The sequence below is a fragment of the Chinchilla lanigera genome, unplaced genomic scaffold (genome assembly GCF_000276665.1).
Source record: "Chinchilla lanigera isolate Chin_1 unplaced genomic scaffold, ChiLan1.0 scaffold00011, whole genome shotgun sequence".
NCBI classification, from domain to species: Eukaryota; Metazoa; Chordata; class Mammalia; order Rodentia; family Chinchillidae; genus Chinchilla; species Chinchilla lanigera.
The window spans coordinates 13,548,125-13,573,305 of record NW_004955412.1 but is presented as its reverse complement, the minus strand read 5'-3'; the positions used below and the strand labels follow the sequence as shown (position 1 = coordinate 13,573,305).

General features: G+C 38.8%; 1 protein-coding gene across 3 annotated transcripts in view; it reads left to right on the top strand.

Moving 5' to 3' along the window:
- Alg9 (ALG9, alpha-1,2-mannosyltransferase) overlaps positions 1 to 25,181 on the top strand; it is an 88,503-nt gene that overhangs the window by 25,911 nt on the left and 37,411 nt on the right. For all 3 annotated transcript variants that reach the window (XM_013511226.1, XM_005378081.2, XM_005378083.2), the window contains exons 9-13: positions 3,391 to 3,513; positions 6,422 to 6,576; positions 8,693 to 8,822; positions 9,703 to 9,850; positions 11,231 to 11,360. In XM_013511226.1, the coding sequence (XP_013366680.1) occupies positions 3,391 to 3,513; positions 6,422 to 6,576; positions 8,693 to 8,822; positions 9,703 to 9,850; positions 11,231 to 11,360 (686 nt within the window). The remainder of the gene's footprint in view (positions 1 to 3,390; positions 3,514 to 6,421; positions 6,577 to 8,692; positions 8,823 to 9,702; positions 9,851 to 11,230; positions 11,361 to 25,181) is intronic.

Here is a 25,181-nt window from a genome sequence, read left to right as displayed (position 1 = left end):
AAGCCTGTGTTCTTTCCAATGAAAAATACCCTTAGCAAGACCCCGTAATTTGATTGTTGAGACTCTGGAGAATAAGCTCGAAAAAGCAGGTAGAATGAGTTTGAGAGTAATACGAAGTAAGATCCAGCCCAAGGAGTGGGAGGTTGCACCTTTGAAGGTCTGTGTATTTTAGCTTGAAGGGTGATCAGCAGGGATTGGATGCCAGAGAGACATGCACACAGATGGTCTCTTCCGCACTGTACCTGACCCTTGTTGAAGAAAGGAAGAGTGGACAAAGTAAGGAGTACTTGACACTTAGAACATTTAGAGTAGTTAGAATAAGTTGTAATGTCATAGGGAAAACATCTTTGTGGCATCAAAAATCAACAGCTGAAATTTAACATCACAGAAAAGAAAGTGATTGGTCTTGGTAACATTTCAAGTTCTCAGATGTTGCTGTTAACAGGTGCCTTTATCTGTGAGTGAGTAATGGTATTTTCTGATGAGTGCATGAGCCTGGAGAAGGCATAGGAGGGCACTTAAAAGAAACACTCAGCTAGGGGTGGTGGTGCACACTTGTGATCCCACCTCTCTAGAAAGCTAAGGCAGAAGGATCCAAAATTTGAGCCCAGCCTGGACAATTTAGTAATTTAGCAGTACTGTCTCAAAATGAAAATAAAAAGGGCTAGGGATGTAGCTCAGTGGTGAGCACTCTGTCCCAGTTCTCGGGACTGCAAAGAAAGAAAAAAAAGCAAAGCAAAGCAAAGCAAACTCTTCCCTCACAATGGAGCAGTGCTGTATGCCACTTTGCAGCTTAGGACAGGGTTTCATAGTCTGTTCATGTGTTTTAACTAACATCTGTCAGGTCACTGGATGGAAAAGTAAAAGTGAATACCTTTTGTTAGAAGGCCTATGGGTTTCCATTCTTGGAGCAGTGGAGGGTAAATCCCTGGTGGAGTCTTAGGAGGGCTGCTTAAAGTTGACTGCAAGCCAGAACTATTCTAGAGCCTTCACTCTTTTGTTAATCCTTTCTGTGGAACCTTGTTAGCTTTTCCCTTTTGGTGGTACAAATTTGACATTTCTAAGGATGACTTACTGTAATTTAGTTCCTACAGTTCTGCAAAATTACAGGTCTGTACAAAGGTTCCCCTTCATTCAATCTATGGAACAGTAAACATTATTCTTTCTTCTTTTAGCCTCTTTCAAAGCTCCCTTTAGCTCATTTGAATGAAAGGGCTTGAGGCACTTTTCCCAAAGAAGGAGATTGGTGAGTCACTCCCTGCCGAGACCCTGCTGCCAGCTTTCGTTCTCCTGACATCTTGTACCAGTTCAGTGCTCAGCTTGTCATTCTGAAGTGATTCTTCTGTATTGTTCAGCTTTGATGCTTTCTGAGCATCAGTGTTGAGTAACGCCCTGGGAAGATAAAAGCGTATACCCTTTTCTTCCTGAAGCAGATGTCTCATCATTAGCTAACAACATTTGCTCTTTTTGTCCTTTTTTGTCCTTGTTTTTAAGAGTGTTGTCACTCAAACTTTCTTCACTCTTGGCTTATCCCCCAGTTTCCTTCAGGGAAATAACAGTGTGTTATGAAATGTTCACAGCCTATCGGAGACAATGATTTAAGAGCTCCCAACATAGAAATAATTCAGTTTACCAACTTAATACTTTTTTGCATGTCAGAAGAATATCTAGGTAAAAAGACAGCTCAAACAAAAGGGTTTAGTAAGTTGTGATAGAGACAAGTATTTGTTAGAAACTAAGAACTTCCCTAGAAAAATCATCTGTATTTGCTTTTTTTTTCCCTGTTGATGCTTAGTATCCATAATACACCCTGTTTGTCTCTGGCTACCTGCGTCTAGTCTTTACTGACTCAGATTTTCAGAATTCTCTTAAGAGATGCTGGTCCAGAGAGGGTTACGTGAAGCCTACCTCTCTGAAAGCTAGATCTTAAAGGACTCATTTTGGAAATTTCTTGTTAAATATTAATTAAAATCCAAGAAGGTGTTTCTTTCTGTTTTGCAAATAAAATCACCCATTGGTTTTATATAACCTGAATAGTTAAATATAAAAAGTGCAAGGCTGAAAGTGTCCCCAGTGAACTTGACCTGGAAAGGACCTCCGTTCCGAAGAGCTGCAGTCATTGTATTTGGAGAGGACAGAGTGAGCTTTCCCCACAGGTGACACACGCTTAAACTTGCACCGTTCCTTCAGCATACCCTCCTTCCCTCTTATTCCTCTCCGCAGTGTCTCTAGCATTATGAGTTCTGTTTCTAATCTTATTTTGCTGTGCAAGCTGCAAAAATGTCAGGTTTTTCTGACTATTCCTCTGCCTCCTGATTACCCTTTTAAGCAATGCTGATTGCAGGAAATTGCTGTGGTGCAAGGCGGGTGTCACAACACACAGTGATTAAAACCCTAGTATGTCATTCACTGCCTGATTGAAGTAATCATACAGAGGGAAGAAGCAGATGAAAAACCTGCTAAGTGTGCGGGGTGCCGTTTTTCATCATTTAAGTTTAAGGATTTTGAGTTATAGAATCAAAGCTAGTATGAGTGAGGCTTGTTTCAGTCTTGCTTCGTTCTGAATCAGAACTTCTGAGCAGGGCCTGGGTCTCTGAACATGATCCTAAAAAAAACAAGTTGTTGCTTTTTATGAAACACGTGGTTTCATAAAACTGTGTGCATGACTGTAAAGTAGTAATTGAGCATATCAAAGGGAAAGATGCTAGAATGGAAATGGGACAAATGGGTAGGGGCAAAGTTTCCTCTGTCATTCTTCTGGTCTGCAGAATGTTGAGAGAGTAGTTAAATTCAAATGGCTCTTTTGATTTTGTTCCATGTGGTTCTGTGTTCCTAAACTATTTAAATTATTTGATTGTTCTAAGAAAGTGTTAGTCCCATATGGGCATGGCATTGTGGGCTAGATGTGGTAATTTTCTGTCTTAGTGTGTGCTGCCATAACAAAATGCCTGAGACAAGGTAATTTAGAAAGAGCAGAAATGTATTTTTCATAGTTCTGGAGGCTGAGAATTCAAGATCAAGGCATATTGGACGTCTGGTGAGGGCTGGCTGTCTGCCTCCAAGATGTTGCCTTGTTGCTCTGTCTTCTGGATGGGAGGAGTGTTATGTCCTTACATGGTATAAAAGCGATGATAGATAGATAGATAGATAAATAGATAAAAATATATAGGTAGATGTTTAGAACTAACATCTATAACCAGTCCTCCTCTTTTCGCATCTGCTCTGTGCTTCCTGTGTGTTGTGCGTGCCAAGCGAGGAGGCTTGCGAACTGTCATTCACTTGAGGCACTGGATCATCGACATTATCTGAACCAAGAGCGCTGAGCACCCAGCTCTGTAATACGTGCTGAAAGCATCTATTGATAATTTCTTACCTCTTTGTCTCCCTCAGGTACAGAACCCTGGTATTTCTATTTAATTAATGGATTTCTGAATTTCAATATTGCCTTTGCTTTGGCTCTTCTGGTCTTGCCGCTGACTTCCCTCATGGAGTACCTGCTGCAGAGATTTCATGGTGAGAGGCATAAGAGATGGGAGGGTGTGCGGAGGGAAAGAACAAGTAACAAGGTGTACTAATACGTGAAAAAGAATTCCACTTATTTTAATTCCCATTTTTTTCCTATGGGAAGGTTATCTTGTTGAATTTTCAGTTCATATTTGTACATTATTTGAACCTATGTGAAAATTTGGTTATTTGTTTCAAATTAAGCTAGCAGGAGGACCCTTCAAATGAGGAAATCAGTGTAATTTACACAGCCACCTGTGGAAGCAGAAGCATTTATGAAATCTCAAGATAATAAGCCTATTTCAGTCTTCTGTCTTGTAAAAATGTGTTAAACTGTTTTGTTTGTCTGTTTTTTGGTTTTGAGACAGGGTCTTGCTATGTAGCCCAGGTTGGCCTCAAATTCATAACAATCTTTCTGCCTCAGCCTCCAGAGTGCCTGGCTTACAGGCATCCACCAGCACACCTAGCTAAAAATTTGAGAACTAGTACTGAGTGAGAGATGTTTTGGATTTCCTAAGAAGCGTAATGGTTTTCTGGGTTCCATTTTGCTTCCACATTTGCTTCACTGCATAGGGTTTGATGTGTCATGTATTTTGCTTGCTCCGATTCGGTACAGTACAGCTGGTATGTTCTTGAGTTGTTGTGGCTCTGAATATCAGGTGCCACAGTTTCTTTTATGCAGCAGAAATTCATATGCACTTTGGAAAAATTTGATTTCTGAGTTTTCTGTCAGATTTGGCTGCCATGTGACTGATTTCTCCCCCTCACCCCCACTCCGCTTCTCTATGGCTTCTGAGGTTTTCACTGTGCTGTAGAATTAGTGTACGAGAGCTGCCTTCAGAGTCACTTTTGGTTTCTTTGAGGGCTTTTGTTTTAAAATAACCATATCGTCACTATTGCAGCAAAAGTATATAATTCCTTAATACCATCTAATACCCAGTTGATACTGAGACTTCCTAGATTATCTGAAAAATAGCTTTTTATAGTTAATTTGTTTAAAGCAAGATGTTAACAAAGGTCGCATACTCAAATTGGTGTAGGTTTCTTAAGCTTTTTATAATTTTCCCATGTCACTTTTTTCTCCTAAAGATTTTCTTTTTAAGTTTTTTGAGACAAGGTCTCACTATGTAGTCTAGGCTGGTCTTGAACAGACTGCGTAATCCAGGCTGGCTTCAAATTTGCAGTGATCCTCCTGCCTCAGCCTCAGTACTGGCCATGGTAGTGTGTGCCTGTAATCCCACCACTCAGGAGACTGAATAAGGCAGGAGAATTTTTTTGCTTAAGACTAGCCTGGACTACCTAGTTGGATCCTAAAAAAATAGCTTTATTTCTGACTATAAAAATAATTTATGCTTGTGGAAAATTTGGAAATGCTTATAATATAAATTTATAAACAAGATAGTAAGCTGTTATCTATAATATGAATGTAATTTTGATTTTAAAATGTATTATGCACATACATATCCACTTGGTAATAAAATTAGAGCTTTCTGATTTGTATTTATCTTTTTATGTATATTTTATAGTAGAAACACTACTTTTTTAAAAAACTAGAAGCATAGAAAAATATAAAGAACTGGGAAAGAAATTACTCATGATCCTGTCACATACAAATGTGGTTAGTAATTTTGTGTTTTATGTAGACCATTTCAGAATTTTATATCATATTAAAAAATGACTGTTAGCCTTTAAGATACAAAAAAGGAGAAAGATTACTTATATCAAATATATAGATTTATTTTCTACAAGTAAAAGATTTCTAATTTAATGTATACTATCTGGAAACACATGAATCCTAAATTATAACCTAAGAGATCATGATGAAATTTTAAAGAGTAGAACATTTATAAAGTAGGCTTGTTATTGCAGTTCAATAAATTTTATCCTTAAAGAATTCTGTAGGTATACAGATAAGCTAGATAGCAGAATTGGGTGTTGCTGCAGTGGGTCTTGATGCCTTCTTAGTCTGTGATCTGAACTTGCTCACTGTAGATGTGGTGGACACCAGGGAGTGCTGTGTACCTACTGTTTGCCCGAGTTCTGCGTGCACAGCTCATTATCACTAATACAAGCACAGCAGGAAGTGCCTTCACTGTGGGTTGCAGATTTAGTATTCAGTGCTCATGTATCTAACCACAGGAACCTTCCAGCAGGTGCTTAGGTCCTAGTATTCATTATATTCCTTTAATGCTTTTACATGCTTTAAGTACACTTTAGTTCTAATTTTGAGATTCAGAGTGAATGGTATTATAGAAGAGAAAACTTAGTAAACTGTAATAAGAGTGTGGTTGGTTGGTTTGTTTTTTGAGACAAGGTCTCACTAAGCAGTTCAGGCTGGCCTTGAACTGGAAGCAATCCTCCTGCCTCAGTCTCCCGAGTACTGGGATTACAGGTGTGTCAAGTCATTTGTGGCTTGTTGGAAAGGGTTTGAGAATCCAACTGGTTTTCTTTCTTTTGATCTGTGTCCATTTGAACAGACCAATTGGTATACAGATCAGACGATTAATGTATTAAATAGAACACAGAAATTAAACCCAAGAAATGGTTTTACATTATGCTTTTGGTTAATCTTAGAAATCTTTAGTTTTTGTAGCAGGACTCACTAGAGGCAAGAAGGCTTTTTTTCTCTTCACCCAGCATAGAATTTATTAAGTTATACATTAACTTGACCTTCATGTGGTTTCCACCAGTCTTGTGCCTCCCTTTAATTTTGGATCTTTTGGAAGAGCTAAGGAGTATATTCCTCTTTCTGTTTGACATCTTCATTACATTGGAAAAAGTATGAACACACAAGTTGAAACATTTTATGGGGTGCTGTAGAGCATACTCCCAAATTTGAGGTCAAGAGAACATTGAAACTAAATATGTTGTTTTGTTCTAGTGTGATGAAAAGTGGGTATTTTTCTGTGTCTTGCAGTTCAGAATTTAGGCCACCCATATTGGCTTACCTTGGCTCCAATGTATGTTTGGTTTATAATTTTCTTCATCCAGCCTCACAAAGAAGAGCGATTTCTTTTCCCTGTGTATCCACTTATATGTCTCTGTGGTGCTGTGGCTCTTTCTGCACTTCAGGTAAGTTTCAGGGAAAAGTGTGTTTGCCTCCCTCTGTTTCACTTATTAAATAATTGCTCAGAAAATTTAAGGACAAATTATAGCATGTGTCCATCAGTGACAGAATGGTATCCCCTGGTGCAAATCACATTAATAAAGCTTTATGCATTGAAAAAGAATGGTACCCCTGGTGCACATCATATTAATAAAGCTTTATGCTTATGCTATTCTTATTTGCTGACTACATGCTTATATTATTAATTTGTGTGATAATTTGTTTCTGTTGCCAAAAGGAATCCACTTGCTAATATGTTCATGTTTAAGTCACCATCTGGGCCACCATGATGGTGGTACCGGGTAAGGCTAGCAGAATCTCTGCTCTTCAGCTGCTGGATGAGAGTGAAACTTTGCAAGTCTCTGGGATTACATCAGCAGTCAGTAATGTGGGACACTTTGTAATCCTGGTTTAGCACCTGTCCTGATCTATTCTCTTGACAGAACTAATTTTACTTTTCTTTGAGTATCTCTGTATTTGTGGCCTCAGCAGCCTTGGAACTCTTTCTTACGCCCTGCTATCATTTGTAATTGACAGAAAACAAGATTAAGAATGTAAGTTCTGTTCTTATCAGATTTATTGAGGTACAGTTCATAAACCATAGAGTTCACTTATTGAAAGTGTACAGTTCAGTTGTTTTTAGCCTATCCGTAGATACGCACAAATATCCCCTACTCAGTTTTAGAACATTCTTTATCTCCTCAGAAGCCTTGTACCCTTTAGCTGTTGTTCCCCCAGCCTTTGTTTCCCATATCTTCCCAGTGCAGGGTAACAAGTTGTGTTGTCCATTTTCTCACTATAGATGTGCTTACTCTCTGGGCATTTCCATCAGATAAACGTACCATAAAATATGTGGTCCTTTGTGACTGGCTTCTTTATTTAGTATAATGTTTTCAAGATTTATTTATGTTAGAGTAAAAGTTTTAAAATATAGCTAATTTATAAAAGTAATTGAAAAAAGTAATTGAACTTTAGAAGATAATTTAGAAAATGAAAAATATCTCTTTCTAATGAAAACATCTATGCCTGGCAAGCATGAGGTCCTGAGTTTGATTGCCAGTACCAAAAACAAACAAAAACATCTAGCACATACCAAGGTTTATGGCTGTAATAAAAACATAACTGTATTCTTTTAAACTTAATATTGTGTCATAATATTGTCAGTTGCTATATTGATTTCAGTCTTCATAGTTAAAAAAGTAAGTTCATGTATGTATGTGTATATTAATCATCTAATTTGTAAAGTAATTTAACAGATAATAGCATGTTCCTACTGTTCTGTGAAAGAAATTATTTTTTTGTTTTGTTTTTGAGACCAGCTATGTAGCCTAGGTAGGCTTCAACTGAGTGATCAGCCAAGTGCTGGGATTACCGGCGTGTGCACCTTGCCCAGTTTAGGAGTTCTTTTTTCTTGTTTAGTCCTGACACATTTTGTTGATACTAAAAACTGCTGAAAACTTGTTAGCAAGGAAGATAAATACTCATATCAAAACAGATGGAAATACTTTATATATTAAAACTACCAAAAAGCATTTTTGCTTAAATATTTAAAAAATAGTTATTAGGCCTACAAGCACTGGAAAATACTCAGATAGTTTTCCTGTGAAGCTAGTGAGAGTTTACTCCTGACAGGCTGCCTGGTTGGGCTGCTCCCTAGGTAGTGTTAAAGGAATTGGCTTGGATCCTAAAACTTGGAACAGGTACCTCCCTAGGTGTTTGCACTTGGTTAGACCTTCAGTTATCTCTCTTTTTGTACTTCTGTGCTATGGGTCTGTTCTTTTTTTGTCTTATCTGTTCTCTTCTTCTTTTCTTTTCTCCTTTCTTTTCTTTTCTTTCTTTTTCTTTTTTGAAGATAGGGTTTTATGCAGTTGAGGCTGTCCTTGAACTCACTTTATAAGAAAAATATAATCAAGGCCCCAGCTGGCCTTGAACTCATAGCGATCCTCCTGCCTCAGCCTCCTGAGTGCTGGAATTACAGGTGTGTGCCGCCAGGGCTAGCCTGCTATTGGTATTTCTGTGATGTGTGATTATATATATTCTGCAAGGTATCTTTTATCAGTATGGGTTTTTTTTTCCTTGTAGAAATGTTACCACTTTGTGTTTCAACGCTACCGCCTGGAGCACTATACTGTGACGTCAAATTGGCTGGCGCTAGGAACCGTCTTCCTGTTTGGGCTCCTATCATTCTCTCGCTCTGTGGCACTGTTCCGAGGTAAATGTGTTGAGAGTACCTTAACCCTCGTTCCGGAGGCACTTTACTTTAGATTTTACTGAGTGCAGGCTGGCTTAACAGATTTGGCTTATGTTAAGAAAAGCCCTGCCCTAAACAGAGATCGTGTAGACTTAATTATGATGCTATGTGTCTTCTACTCCTCAGGATCAAGAAAAGAGGGTGAGGGGCCAGGGCTATAGCTCACTGGCATAAGCACCTGCTTGGCAAGCGCAAGGCCCAGAGTTTGATTCCTGGTACCGGGGGGAAAAAAAAAAAGAGATTGAGAGTTCCTTTTAGGGTGATTAACTACACATTTTTTCCTGTGCTTATTGTCTTTCCCCCCCTTTTAATGGCTGCTGATAAATTAAGGAAACCTAAACTTAACAAGTAAACTTGGGGTTAAATTCTCATGATTATATTTTTCTTATAATCATTATTGGGATCCAGAATATAAGAATATGCGGAAAGAACATAAAGTTAAAAAGAAGAAAGGGTGTAGACAGGGGCAAAAAATCAAGTTATATTAAACAAAATAGGGTCTGTGTTGCAGCCAACTTCCTAACCAGAGACATTTTATACCTATAGAGCAGACTCCCTGCTAGGGTTGCTATGACCCTTCACACTTAAATTTCATGTGGATGGATTATAATGAGATGTTAATAGGGAATTTTTTGTTTGTTTTTTTGAGCCAGGTTCTTGGTATGTAATGCAGTCTGGCCTTGAACTCACTTATGCAGCCCAGGCTGGCCTTGAACTCCCTGCGATCCTCCTGCCTCAGCCTCCCAAGTGCTTATAATGGGATGTTAACATGCATTATAATTAAATTGCAGAATCTCATCTTACTCTTCTTTGACTTTCGTTAACTTTTCTTTTCTTCCAGGGTATCATGGACCGCTTGACTTATATCCAGAATTTTACCGAATTGCTACAGACCCAACTATCCACACTGTCCCGGAAGGCAGACCTGTAAATGTCTGTGTGGGAAAAGAGTGGTATCGATTTCCCAGCAGCTTCCTTCTGCCTGATAAGTGAGTTGGCCTTTGATTTCTAGAGTTTTAAATCCAGAAATAAAATAGCAGTTGTATGGCAGGATCTTGTTAATTTTTGTTGTGAAGTTTTTACAGAAAGTTGTTTTACCAGCTTAGATTTCTGTGGAACCTGTGCACCCATCCCCTGTGTTCATCACACTGGGTGCTGTGTCAGGACATGTACCCTGTCCAACCCATAGCAACAGGCTGAAAATGCTTTGGGCCCTAGGTATCTGCTAGTGATTATTCTTGAAGATTTATATTTATACTTCTGTAATTATTTGATATTAATCCATCTCTAAAAGTGGTCTAGAGACTCTATCTTAAAAGAGTTTTGTAGAAAAAAAAATTTTTGGTGAGAGGACCAAAGTCTGTCTAAATTCCTCAGTCTGTTCTTGAGATCCTCCTGTCTCAGCCTCCTGAACAGGTGGGATTATAGGTATATGCCACCATACCCAGTTTAAAAAAAAATTATTTCCTATCCAACAACAGTGAAAGTTCTCTGCCAACATATGGCAGTGGAGAAAGCTAATATTAAGACATTGCCAACTTCCCTTACACTGTCTGTTGCTAGATTTGATAGCATATGCCCTAGAGTTCCATATATTTTTCTTAACTTGGTCCTCTGTAGGTAAAAGGGAAGTCTGGTTAAGATGAGTCATGTTGTTCCATTTGAAGAATGGCTTCAGGTCTGGGGGTTTAGCTCAGCGGCACAGCGCCTGCCTGGCAAGCGCAAGGTCATGAGTTTGATTTCCGGTACCGGAGAAAAAACAAAAAACAAAAAAATGAAGAATGGCTTCAGCAGCTTAGCTTTACCTGGTAGTAGTATGTTGTGCTTCATAAAATCCTGCACCAGTCATTAATAATTAAATGAAAACTTGTTTTTTAAGTGTTGACTTTGACCTTTGCCTTTTACATTTGAAATAGTTTCATAGCTGAAAATACTTTTGAGGATTACTCAGGAGCAAAGTACTGCTCCCTCCGTGTGTTCTCAGTGCCATATATGAATGTGCATCTTGTTCAGTACGCCTGATGAATTTGCTTTGATTTTGCGAAGTCCCTTTGATCACACGGGAATTGGTAACGGCTTTGGCGCTTCCCCGCTTGTTTGGTGCTGTGACTGTTTGGCTGCAGGTTGTGCTGCTGAGACCTAGTGAAATGGGTTGAGAGATCCCTAGTCATGAATTGCTCAATGCTTTTGGACTAAACTTTGACCTCTGCCTCTGTGCTCCCTGGTTGAGGTTTTAGCAAAAATGTTTTTTTACTTCAAGTGAAATGTTTTTCACATTTTTTTTTTTTTTTTTGGTTGGTTGGTTGGTTTCAAGTACATTTAGCAATACGATCCCGTGGTGTTTTTCTCTTTGTTTGTGATTCTGACAGTTGGCAGCTTCAGTTCATTCCATCAGAGTTCAGAGGTCAGCTACCAAAACCTTTTTCAGAGGGACCACTGGCCACCCGGAGTGTTCCTACTGACATGAATGACCAGAACCTGGAAGAGCCATCCAGATATGTAAGGCCTACATTTTATTCTTGCTTTTGTGAAAAGAATTCTACCCCTAAAATCTCTTAGCATATGTATTAGAGCATTGATAAGATGAGATTTTCTTCTGTGGTACTGGGGATTGAACCCAGAGCCTTCACACTGAGCTTTATCTCTGACCTTTTTTATTTTATTTTTTACAGAACCCAAGACTTTTGCACTGAGTACACCCCTGACCCTTTCTCTTTTATTTTGAGAGAGTCTTGCTAAGTTGTCCAAGCTGAACTTAAACTTGGAGTCCTTGTGCCTCAACCTTCCAAAGTGCTGAGATTACAGGAGTGAGCCACCATGCCCAGTTTAAAATTAAAAAATAGTCTGTGGCTGTACCATCCTGAATGTGCCTGATCTCATCTAAAATGAAAAAATATTTTAAAAATTTTAGAGGGAGGGATGTAACAACTCTGTTGAGAAAGGGTGAACAATATCACTTTCATTTTTAAATCACCTTTATTTTCTGTGTAAAACATATAATTCAATATAACTTGGAAGCTTTTGGGTGAGCTAGAAATTTTCTTATGATAGAATGTGAGCTATCATTCTAAAACACATTTCAAAACTCTTTATTATTCATTGTCCTATTAAAATATTGGTGGGGGACCGGGGATGTAGCTCAGTGGCACAGCGCCTGCCTGGCAAGCACTAGGTACTGAGTTTGATTCCCGGTACCAAAAAAAAAAAAAGAAAAGAAAAAAAAAAGTGATCAAGTTACCCTCGACCCGTCTATTACTGTATTCTGGTTTTAGCACAGGAGTAGTCGGGAAGACTGTTTCCACAGCGAGTGCCATGGAGTAATCCCTGGCAGTGCCATGATCTTCTCCCTACTTGTCTACACGCTCTGAGATCCCGTGGGAATTTTATTTCAGTTCCTTTGAAAGTTGACACTTTTGACATTTAATACCTATAACATCTTTGATGGTAAAAATGCTGAGACCAATAAAGGTAATTCTTCTCCTGATTCACAGAGACAGTAAAAGATCATTTTATAAAATAGGTGAAGAGCACATTTTTTGGACAACCCATCTGTTAAAGAAATGTTTAAAAGTTTAAATGTCAGATGCGATCTGTTATGTTATATGCTTAACATGTAAAATAGTGAGGGCTCCTGTTTCCTTCTGCAGCAAACCTGCAGCCACATCTGGCCTTTTGTCTCCCAGATTTAGGCTGGGTAGACTTGCATGGAGAGCCTGAGGGCTTGTGAATGGGAGTCAAAGTTTGTAATCTCTAGCCATTGACTGTACATTGTACATTGTAAAATGTATGCCTGGCTCCCTGAGAAAGTAAGATAAAGTTCTTTTAAGTAAGTTAGTAAAACACTGTTCCTTTAAAGGAAGGTCTTCATGCCTCTTAGGAAACACCCCTTGGCTGGGATAAATGTTATTGGTCATTTAAATTTTATCTATAGTCACCCTCCCGAGAGCAGTCCGTGATGTACAGGAGAACTTGTAGAACTGTGGGAACACTGGAAAGTCAAAAGGGTGCGTGGATAGACCGTGAGAACTGGACAGTTAGAGTTCCGAGTGATGCTCTCAGAAACTGTGCTTTAAGAAAAAGTAACATTGGGGGATTAAAAAAAAAGAGAGGTGCATTTTGGGCTCCATCAGGCCTGGTTCAGTCCCAGCCAGGTTGCTTACCTTGATGATCTTGGACAAATTAGTTAACTTCTCTTTTTAAACTAGTTTGTTTCTGTCTGCAGTAGAACAGTGACATCTGCTTTGGAATCCCCTTGGGATATAATATTACTATATACCTCTATCATATTTTAGGATATTTGGAATCTGCTATGTATATTTTCCCAATGAATATTCTTAATCTGATAAGGAAACCTTTTTCTGCCCAAATCATTCTTCTTCCATACAAAATTGCTCATCACTGCCTTTTCTGCCCCATGGTGACCGTGCCTGGACCACTCACAAGCCAGCTGTTTAATCTACGCTGAGCAGTCCTTGAACTGCCTTAAAAATGTATGTGTATCTATGTATAATATATATATATATTTTTATCCATTTAATTTTGTTGTCTTATGTTACCTAAATAGTTTTGATTTATATGTCGTATCTCTCTCCATCAGATGTGTGACTGATTACACCTTCTCTCTACATTCACCACAGTATCCAGGATAGTGCTTATCCCTAGTTGTTAGCTTTTCGAGTACACTTCTTTTTTTTTTTTTTTTTTGGATTGGGAATCGAACTCATGACCTTACGCTTGCCAGGCAGGTGCTTATTATGCCACTGAGCTAAATTCCCAGCCCCTTGAGTACACTTCTTTTATCTGCAAAACCCCCAATAGACTCCTAAAACTGTGCATAGTACTAAACTCTACATACAGTGTGCTATTTTTTCCTGTACACACATACCTGTGATAATTTAATTTTTAAATCAGGCACAGAGTAGATTAATAATAACCAATAATAAAATAGAATAATTATAACAATGTAGTATAATAAAAATCATGTGGATGTAGTCTCTCTCAAAATACCTTATTGTACTGTAGATCTTTTTTTTTTTTTTTCTCCGGTACCGGGAACCGAACTCACGACCTTGCGCTTGCCAGTCAGGCGCTTTTGCCGCTGAGCTAAATCCCCAGCCCTGTACTGTAGATCTTAACAGCCTCAGTATATGATTTATTTTTTCTTCCTCAGTAAGTTGGAAACTTCTACCTTTTCACTTAAACACTTTATGGCTTCTCTTTGCCAACATCATTACTGCTGTGTTTTGAGAGTCATTTTTAAATAATAGAGGATTACTTGAACACAAGTACGCTGTGCCCTGGCAGTGGATCGGATAACTTAGGTGGCTACTAAGCGACTAACAGGAACTGTAACGGACAGGTAGCACAAACAGTGCGGATACACTTGACAAAGGGAGGAGTCAGGTTCAGAATATGACAGTGTGTGATGTCATCATGCTATTCAGAATGGTGTACAGTTAAAAACCTGTGAATTATTTCTTGAATTTTCCAATTAATAGTTTCAGGCTATATTTGACCGATTGTACCTGGGCTTTTCAGTGAATATTCACCATTATCTGGGTGATGGCGTTACGAGGAAGCGGCTGGAAAGTCTGCGGTGGCCATTGCACATCTTGGGCTTTGGTCACTGGTTGTCTCCGGTTAGATCATAGTTCCCTATTCCCTGCTCCCGACATTGTTTGTTAAGTGACTGTAATTTTTCAGAATCCCAGTAGGAGTCGCCAAAGTGCTGGCTGACAAAAACTGGGACAAGCAAGTTTATATATCTTTTGGGCGTGTAGCATCTGTCCTTGTGTCTGTCCACAGCTCTTGTAGTTGAGAGTTTTTCTGCAAGTTCTCTTTGTGTTGTAATTTCAGTGGATTGTCCTCCAAATTCAGTCTGCTCACCTTTGACCCTTTGGAAAGTAGCAAGAACATTTGATGGCTTACTGTTATATCTCCATAGCTTACTATTGTATTGGGGGTTCATCACCTAGTTAACTGTTTAAAAAGATACTTGATTTCCTTTGATAATAAAAGTGATATATGTTCATTACGTAAAATAAAACTATAGACAAGGAAAAAATAATCTGTCATCTTGTTACCCAAGTGTTATCACTAGTACCATTTTAGTGTTTCTGTTTTTTTGTCTTTTTTTTAAGGGCAGGGTTTCACTATGCAGTTCAGGCTGGCCTCGAACTCACTTTGTAGCCCAGGCTGGCCTTGAACTCCCAGGGGTCCTCCTGCTTCAGCCTGCTGAGTGCTGGCATCACAGGTGTGCACCACCATACCCGGCTCTGTGGTTTTTTTGGTTCATCTTTTTTCTCTGTGTGTATGTGCATCTATATACACATAAACAAAATTATCAGTTACTTTAAATATTTACTGTGTTTAATTCTTTAAGTAATGGTGTGGGAGTTATGGCTGCAGTGTTCAAATATCTTTGCCTGACATGCAGGAGAACATGCTACATTTTTTACTTTTGGTCTCATCCCTGGTTGTAAGTCTAGGCTCATCCAGCATGGCCCAGCAATTCTGTTCTGTCTTTTCCGAACATGCTAACTAGCAGGGCTGTTTTTATTTGCCCTTTGGCTCTGCGTACCAGGCTTCAGTCAGCTCTTAATATAAGCTCAGTGGCTTCTGTCCGGTTTCTTTTCTGTATGGAAACTAGGAAAGGTGTATGAGCTCCTTTTATTTCACCGTCCTCCTTTCATGCTTGAGTTTATCAAGAATTAGGAGTGAGTGTTGGTAAAGGCCCTGTAGTTTCTATTGCACTGTTGTAACTGTATTACAGAAATAGTATTTTCTGGTGCATATTCTTTCATGGTAGAAATTGAGTGGCTGTCAAGCGTCTATTATTGATCGGTGGGCATTTACAGTGGTTCATGCCAAGATTTTCCGCTAGAATCAAGGTCTGCAGTAATTTAATTTACTTTATTATTTTTGTTCTTTGTCGTGTTGGAAGTTGAACCCAGGTCCTCACGCATGCTAGGCAAGCCCTCTCCCACCGAGCTAGCTATACCCACACCTCCTTCCAGGTCCGAATTTAGATGGTACCTTCAGTGTTACCTCTTAGTTCTCGACAAATTTGTTTTTTCACTCTTTCAAGGTGAATGATACCCTTCTGGCCCCAAGGCTGGTGCATAATTTGAGAGCTACTAAGCCTTTGGAGAAAATGACTCTTCAGGAGAAGCTTATACGGCAAGAATTTTCTCTGACTGATTTGGGGGTCATGTAGACTTGCCTATATGTTATTTTTGAAAAACATGTGTTGGTCATTGATTAATTTTTTTTCAAACAGTAATGTAGTCAGTTATACTATAACATGTTATAAAATAACTAAATATGTTTGTGCAGTAAAAATCAAAAGACTAATGGGAAAAGTGAGAATAAAGACACAGTACTTAAAAACTTTTCTTGAGACAAGTTGAAAAAGATAGGAACCTAATAAAAAGGTAGCGCAGTTTTACATATGTTAAATGGTTGAAAGTACGTAAGTACGATAATGAATGTTAGTTTGCCTTGCAAGAAACCTGAAGTTTGTTCTGTGGAGAGGTGTTAGAGGGTTGTGTCTTGTGAAATAGTGAAGGGTTATCTGGAATCTGACAGAGTTGTAGTGCCAAGGGTGGGTGGGGGAGTATGGCTCAAACATGGTGAACGGAGGAATTTGTCTGGTTTTATGTACTTTGTTTATTCCTGTACCGATTGGTTGCGCTGGGTGCCGTTTTCTGCATGCACCTAGTATTTCTTGTGTATTAAATGACACACAAGTAAATGCAAAAATTAAACTATCCCAAAATGTTCCCTAATATATCTGTTGTGTTGGAACAGATTTGCATTTTCAGGACCAGGCGTGATGACTCACGCCTGTAATCCTAGCATTTAGGAAGCTGAGGCAGGAGTTTAAGGCCAGCCTGGGCTACATAGCAAGATTCTGTCTCAGACCCCTCCCCCCAAAAAAATTATTTTGCATTTTTAAAGTAAGTATTGATACAAAACTGTTTATTAAAAAAACCTGTTTATTAAGTCAAAACTTTATCTCATTCTTCTTTTTCCTTTTTAACACAGAATTATGGATTTAGAAGAGAATTTAACATATCAAGTATCTTATATCTTCATTTTATGTGTGAAGGAACTGAGGTTCAGGGTGATTATGGCTGACAAAGGTTAGTCTCTAAGATGAAAAGCTTGATTTCAGGATTCCCCAGTATTTCCCCCCCACCCCAATATTCTTTTCATATCTCTTCTTGCATTCTTGTTTGTTTATTTTGGAGACAAGGTCTTACTGTGCAGTTCAGGCTGGCTTTGAACTAACTGTGTAGCCCAGGCTGGCCTCAAATTCATGGTGATTCTCCTGCCTCTGCCTCCTGAGTGCTGGGATTATGGGTGTGCACCACCATGCCCAGGACCTTCTCTTACTTCCACAATTTAATGTGATGGTTAATCACTCTTTGGTGTAATAAGGTTGAATAAACCTAAGTAGCTGAGCATTACTTCTTTAAAAGTTATACTATTTCCATTTCTAGAACTGTTTTAGTTGTGCCGGCTACTTAAATAGTAAATACTGCGTTATCAATCAGTAAATAAATGGATGTGACCAGCATCCTTGCCCCCTCTTTCTTTGTTCTCTCTTTCTATCCCACTACATTCTCTCTCCTTTGTTTATTGGAAGTCCCTACTGGAGAAGAAAATGAATTGCCCCATTGGTCTCCCTGCTGATTGTTACCAGTGTTGGATATCACAGTAAACAGATTCAGATTCCTGTAATACAGACAATATAATCAGATTAGAATCCACTAAGAATTTGCTTGAAAACAGTTCAAAATAGTTCTTCAAAATCAATTATTCCCTGGTATCCCTGGCATTTGGAAAAATTAATTGATGTTTTCTTAATCCATAGAGATTGAATAACTAAAAATTTTTGTCTGTGGGTTTACATTTTTACGGTACAGTAAATTTGTACGTGTGAGTTTAAAGATTCAGGAAACAAACATGTATCTTTAGCCAGGCTATAGGTGGAGCAGAAACTATAAGACAGCCTGTGGCTCGGGGTGATGACTACTTTTTTGAATTTAGCTAGAGCGTATCTAAAAGAGGAAATGCAAAGTCAGAAAAACAATTGACTTCTTGCCCTTTCAAATGTTTCTTCCGGGCCCCAGTATTCCTTTTTTCAATAAAGGAAATACCCTAGAGAATGTTGATGGCACACAGTACAGTGGCAAGAACCTTGATCAAGAGTTAGGGGAGTGAGTCTTTTCTGGAGTCAAGGGAAGTATGTTTTTGTTTGTTTGTTTTCATTTTTTGAGACAGCATCTGGCTATGCAGCTCAGGCTGGCCTTGAACCCACTTTGTAGCCCAGGCTGGCGTTGAACTCATGGACCTCTTGCCTCAGCCTCCAGAGTGCTGAGATTACAGGCATGCACCACCGTGCTGGCTGTATTTTTTAAGTTGACTGATAATTTCCAAGATCTTCACGTTTCTTTGCATCTCTTTCCAGTTTGCAGTAACTAGACCTGATACTGAGTTGGAATGTTTATATTCCAACTTCTGTAGATAAAAGTGTATTGCCGCTTATTTCAGAGCAGCTGAGTATCTGTTAGAGACACTCTGTGCCGTGAGATTGGAGAGTAAAGGAATTGTCGCTGCAGACTCCAGCCTTGACAGTGTCTCCATTCCAGCTGGTGAGGGGGCGCCGCAACTATTTTATTACTGTCTTCCTCTCTATACCTCCCTCTTCCCTTGACGAAAGCATACTTTTATCATTAGGTAACTTGGCCTCAGACACTTTTCCTTCTTTCAGAATATAGGTTTGCTTTTCTTTTCATTTGTGGTGGCATCAAATTGTCATCCTTAACATGTGTTTGTTGATAAGGTGTAGACGATGTAAAATCAGCAGTCAGTTAGCTTCAGTTTCTCTACCACTACTGACCGATTCCTGGCGTTGGAGGTGCTCGTTTGCTCTTCTCCAAAGCTGCCTGTAGGTTGGTAGAAACCGAGAGAAGTCACATTCCTTCCAAAATGAGTCTTAAATGCTTGTGTTTTACAAAATTTTAAATTAAGGCATATTTTTGGCTGCGACAGCTGGTTGATATGTAGTCTGTGACTAATGAAATGAAACGCATTTTTGTTTCATGATCATGTGTTAATGTCACCCTGCAATTTCGTTATTTTTGATGCAAGAAAGAATGATTAAATCTGAAGAAACAAAAAGATGGGCTCTTTGGTTACACTTAAGGCGGATTTCAATCTAGTCTTTTGATTTCTGAGTTATAATGATGTGGTTATGGGGAGTGTTCTCAGATTTTGCAGTGTGAGATATTCATAAAATTGAGAGAAGGAACTATTATTTCTGATTCTAATCAACTAGTGTTACTTTAGTTTTTACATCTAAGGGGCAATGGACACTTGATGTTATAGGGATTTAAACTGAGAAAGCTCAAACTAAAAATAGTTACAGTAAAGGTGTGTGTGTGTATAAATTATATGTCCAGATTTTGTGAGGAAAAATCAGTATCTGTAGAGACAAATATCTGATATACACTAATAGTATGTATCTCTCTTTGGGTGATTTTTTTCTTTGGGGAGAACACTGTTATTTTCTTATGTTTTTAATAATCATGGTTTACTTTCATCAGTTGAGGGGAAAAAAAATAACCATGATCGGGGTTATAGATGTTTAACATTTAAACCTGCTGGGAGGTCTTTGGTGTCTTTTACCAACAACACTCAGTATGTTGTCAGGTGACTTCAGGTTTCTGTTTGAGTGCAAGAAGAACTTTCAGCTCAAAATTTGGAGTTTTTTTTTCCTCTCAGTCTTCTGACCTCTTCTGAAGTCATGTCATTTAAGACTTCCTTTGCTGTTCTGCCTGTAAGGTAGATCCAGAGTGCTTTGAAGAAATAGATACATTTTACCAATTACAAGCTCTGAGGAAAAATATATTCAGAAACCTAAAGCTAAAGAGGATGCTACAATGGGTAAGTCAGGTAGATTATGTTAAACCCTTCCAGGCAAGAGAGGAGGTAAAGGATTAAATAAAAATTTAAATGAAGTTAGTTTGCGTGTTGCTGGGATTTGGACACAAAGCCCTGTCCAGTAAGAATGCTGTAAAGACAGCCTGGAGGGGGGCAGTCCCGCCGGTCCTTTGAGTAGCAGTTTATGAAGACAGTGATGTGTGAATCTTAGTAGCACAATACTGCTAATCTCCATTCTTCAGTTCTCTTTTTCATTCTCAGTCATTTGTAAGTGGTTTTCATTCTGTTGTTTCTCCAGTTTATTCATTCACCCATTCATTTGACTTTTTATTGTCTCTGACTGTGCTGAAAATAAACAAGATGACAGAGCATAACTCTCTGTCCTTTATACGGGGCCAGGATGGAGAGGGGAGTGATGAGAAGAAACAAAAAATATAGGAGGAGGTAAATTTTAAACTTCTGTAATCAGTGTTCTCTGGTAGATGAGAAGTTTTAGGATTCATGAAACAAGAAATATGCTTTGTAAAGGAAATCATCTGGAAACAAGAGCTTTTAGAAATTAAACATAAGATAATGGAGATTTTTTTTTCAGTTATCAGAAGCTATCTGTTATTAGCTATCAGTTATCAGAAGTGGCATGCTCCCATAGTCCCAGCTGCTTGGGAGGATGAGGCAGGGGCCTCTTGAGCATCATAGTGAGACCCCCAATCTTTGAATGAATGGATGAATCAATCTTCCATCCCATAATAACAATAAAACAAAGAGATAGGACATAAGAAAAGGAGCGATAAGCTGGGTATGGTGGCGCAAGTCTATAATCCCAGTACTCAGGAGGCTGAGGCAGAAGGATCGCTATGAGTTTGAAGCCAGCCTGAACTGTATAGTGGGACCCTGTCTCAAAAAAAACAAATAAACAAACAAAACCCAGTCAAATCAGGGACCCAGCATTTAGCTAATTGGAGTCTAAAAAGAACAGATAAAATGGAGGAGAGGATCATGTGAGAAAAACCCTCACAACTGAAAGACGACAGTTTTCAGGTTGAAAACACACAAAATTACCCAAAATGATTAAAGAGAAAAGATCCATACCAGAGTGTTTCAAGTACCAAAAGAAGTTAGTGTGTATTATTACTTGATCATTTAAAAAAAAAGATAAAGGAGAAATAGCTGGATGAATTGTGAATAGTTTTCTCTGGGATGCTGGACCAGGGGATTAAGAAGGGAACTGGTGTTTTTCATAAGTAGTTTCTTGTACTTCTTAAGCCCTCAGAGTCTGCTGGGACAGGCGAGCCTAAAATATCAAAGTGTAATGAGGGCCACAACAGGCTGTGGGAGCACAGGGAGAGGAAGAGCACTTTTCCTGCGTCTCTATTTGAGGACAGCTTCACTGAGAGGGACTATCTTTATAAAACCAATCTTTTCACATTTACTTTCAAAGAATGTAAATTCAAAAGAAGGGAAATTCAATAGACAAAGCTCACCCAGGTTCATGTTTGCTTTGAGTTATGAAATTATGTATGTGCTCAGATGATTCTAAATTCTCCAGTCAGTAGGAATGCAGTGATGAAGAAAGTGAGTACCAGTCATCAGGAATGCAGTGATGAAGAAAGACGCATGGCATAGGAGCTGGATCTTCATGGATAATTAAGAGTTCTCTGGTGTAGGAAGGAGAAACTGACGTTTTAGTCAAAAGGAGTAGCATATACAAAGGCTTGAAGGATGAGGAACCATGCAGTGGTTAGGGAATAGTGATTGCAGGTTTCTGTCTTCTAGTTAACTAGTCTGAGCATTTTTTACCTGTCCCTGTTGCAGTTGTTCACACGCACTTGCCCATGTACCTTCACTAAATCACATGTGATTTAAGAACAAGAATTCACATCTTTAAAATCCCCACGGTACCTAACTTAAGGCTAGACAGAATAGATGATTTAAGAGAAATTAACTAGAATAGTGACATAGCCCTTCATTTAATCTTTAACTCTTGAACTAAAGAGAGGCCTCTTCAAAACCTGTTAGTAACAGCGATTGGCTAATTAGGGCCTAAGTGATAGCGTTTTTTCCATGGTCTATTTAAGTTTCAGGAAGAGTATGGGGTTCAAGTTCCTGGATGGCAGGGGTCAAGCCTAGTTTTTTGCTCTCTTTCGTTAGTAATGTCAATTGACAGAGGTTAGTATTTGGCACGTTTACATCTTAGCTGGTTTCTTAGCAAAACTGACATATTCCAGAAAGATGGAATACTTTTCTCTTAGCTTTGTTGTGTGTATTTCACACAGATGATTCTAAATTCTCCAGTCAGTGTTAGTTATGGAAAGCAAAGTCAACGCTTTTCCAACATTTCAAACTGAGCACATACATAATTTCATAACTCAAAGCAAACATGAACCTGGGTGAGCTTTGTCTATTGAATTTCCCTTCTTTTGAATTTACATTCTTTGAAAGTAAATGTGAAAAGATTGGTTTTATAAAGATAGTCCCTCTTCTTAAGTCAAAAATGGGGAAGTGCAAATCAAAACCACACTGAGATTCCAGCTCACTTCAGTCAGGATGGCTGTTATCAGCAATATGGAAAGCAGCACACGCTGGTGAGGATGCAAGAAGAAAGGAGCCCTTCTGCCCACTAATGGGAGCCTAAGTTAGTGCAGCCACGAGGTCAGTATGGAGGGTCCTCAGAAAGTGAGAGCTGCTGCCACCCGTCTCCTTCCTTTCTTGGTATAGACCTGAAGGAGCTAAAGCCATCATACTGCAGGGATGCCGACGTACCCATGTGTATTGCGCCACAATTTGTAATAGTCGCTGTGTGCAACCAGCTTATGTGCCCATCAACAGGTAGATGAATAAAGAAGATGTGCCATAGGTACACAGGGGAGTATTACTCAGCCATAAGAACAATTAAATCTTGTCCTTTGCAGAAAAATAGATGTGTCTGGAGACCATCATGTTGAGCAAAATAAGCCGACTTGGAAAGACAAATTATTGCATGTTTTCCTTAATATATGGACTCTGAAAAACATGGCAGAAAAGTAGATGTGAGACTGTTGTAGACCAGAGGAAGAGAATAAGGGGGAGGGGAAGGGAGTATAAGGGTGGGTAGATATGAGCAAAATAGTCTATGTGCATGAACCCCCCTCAAAACTGTGAAATGGTGGGACTGGGGATTTAGCTCAGCAGCACAGCGCCTGCCTGGCAAGCACAAGGTCGTGAGTTCGAGTCCCGGTACCAGAAAATAAACAAACAACAAAAAAAACCCTGTGAAATGGGAGAGGGCAGGGCGTGGGGGGGGGCACTTAAAAAATGATCAAAATATGCTGTGTGTAAGTGCAGATCTGCCAAGAGGAAACCCATTGATTTGTGTAACCGATATGCACTAATAAAAAGTGGGAAAAATTATAAAATGTATAGCAGGAACTGGTAATGTCATTTAGCTGATTGATTAAGCAGAGAAAATTATAATACAAATTTTATGAGCATGTTTTGCCAAGTCTGAGTAATTAAAAATTCCTGTTACTTTTTTTGTTTTGTTTTTTGAGATAGGGTCTCCCTGTGCAGTTCAGTCTGGCCTTAAACTCACTATGTAGCTCCGCTGGCCTTCTGCCTCAGCCTCCCACCATAACTTTTTCATTTATGGCTTACTATAATGACTTTATCCTATTGGTGTAATGCGTGTAAAATGTGTATACCTGATATCCTTCATATTAGGTAGTAAGCTCCTAAAGGGCAGATGTCTGTATTTGTCTTCCTGGCCTCCCTTTTAAATTATAATGACAATATAAAAACCTTAAAGAAAAAATAGAAAAATTTGATAGAAATTGGTATGTGACTTCTTGTATACATAGCTCCACTTAGTTGTAAAGTAGAACTTCTCTAAAAATTGTATGATTTATTTTTTGTTTCCTAATTTACTATTTAATGAGCCTTTCTTAATGACTGGTGGTGATTTTAGTTAAAATACTAATTAGTATTTAGTTAAAAATACTAATGAATTGTATTCTATCATAGATATATTTTAAGATATTTTCTACAAACTGATATTTTAAAAGTAAAATTTATGAAAGAAACCCTGAATTTATTGTAAAATGAAAGAAATTCCACAATTTTTCATGAATCCTCAGTTTCTAGGACTTCTCTTTTTTTATTTTTGGCTTTGTTTTAGTTGGGTTTCTTTTTGTTGTTGTTTGTTATTTGGGTGATACTGTTTTGTTTTTCACCTTTTATTTTATTGGCACATTTTATTTTATTGGCACATTTTATATTATTATTTTATTTATTTTTTGAGACAGGGTCTCATTATGCAGTTCAAGCTGGACTTAAACCCACTGTGGAGTCCAGGCCGGCCTTGAACTTACTGGGATCCCCCTGCCTCAGCCTGTGAAGTGCTGGGATTACAGGCGTGTGCCACCACAGCTGGCTTAATTGATATATTTAGATAAACATAGTGATAACATTCATCATAAGGAGTTTGTCCCTGTACATGATATATCTTGCTGCTGCTTTTTTTCTCATCCCTTCCCACCTCCCCCTACACCCCCATCTCCCAGCCCGCCCCCACCCTCTGGTTAGTTGGTTTGGAGACAGGATCTTACTGTGTGGTCAAGGCTGGCCTAGAACTCACAAACCATGCTGGGATTGTAGATGTGCGCCGCCATATTCAGCCTTAGACTACTTTTTTTGTAAAATGGGGGCTTGTTTAATGTGGAATATGTTGTTGAAAACTGAGAGATACAACCCAGATGGGACTTCTCCTGCAGTTCCATCATTGTGTAGTTCCATCTCCATGTGTTTCTTCTTTCTCTCTTTCTCCCTTTCTTCTTTCTTTCCTTTGTCTTTCTCTTTTTTCCTTTGCCTCCTTTCCTTCCAGCCTTTCTGTCCATTCCTTCTTTCTTCCTTTTCTTTTAAAAACATTTTTATTGGTATATGTTTGTGATTCATAATAATTACATTCATCTTGAAGAACTGGTGCATGTATACACATTGCATCTTTTTGGGGGATGGGCGCTGGGACTCAAACTCAGGACATTGTGCTTGCCAGGCAATTTCTTTTCCTTTGTTTTTTTTTTTTTTTTTTTGTCTTTTTGAGACAGAGTCTCGCTATGCCTTGAGCTCACTTTGTAGCCCAGGCTGTTCTCGAACGTGCAAGGATCTTCCTGCCTCAGCCTCCAGAGTGCTGGGATTACAGGCATGTGCCACAAGCTTGGCTATTTTTTATTTCTTATATAACAGAATCCATGCAGTTGATCCCTCTCCCTCTCTCCCTCCCTTCAGGGTGTCTTGACAGCATTGCCTGACTGGTCTCAAACTCCAGGCTGCAAATAGTTTCATTCCATTTTACACTTGTAATCAATTGGTATTGGCTAGCTGAACCCCACGTTTGGA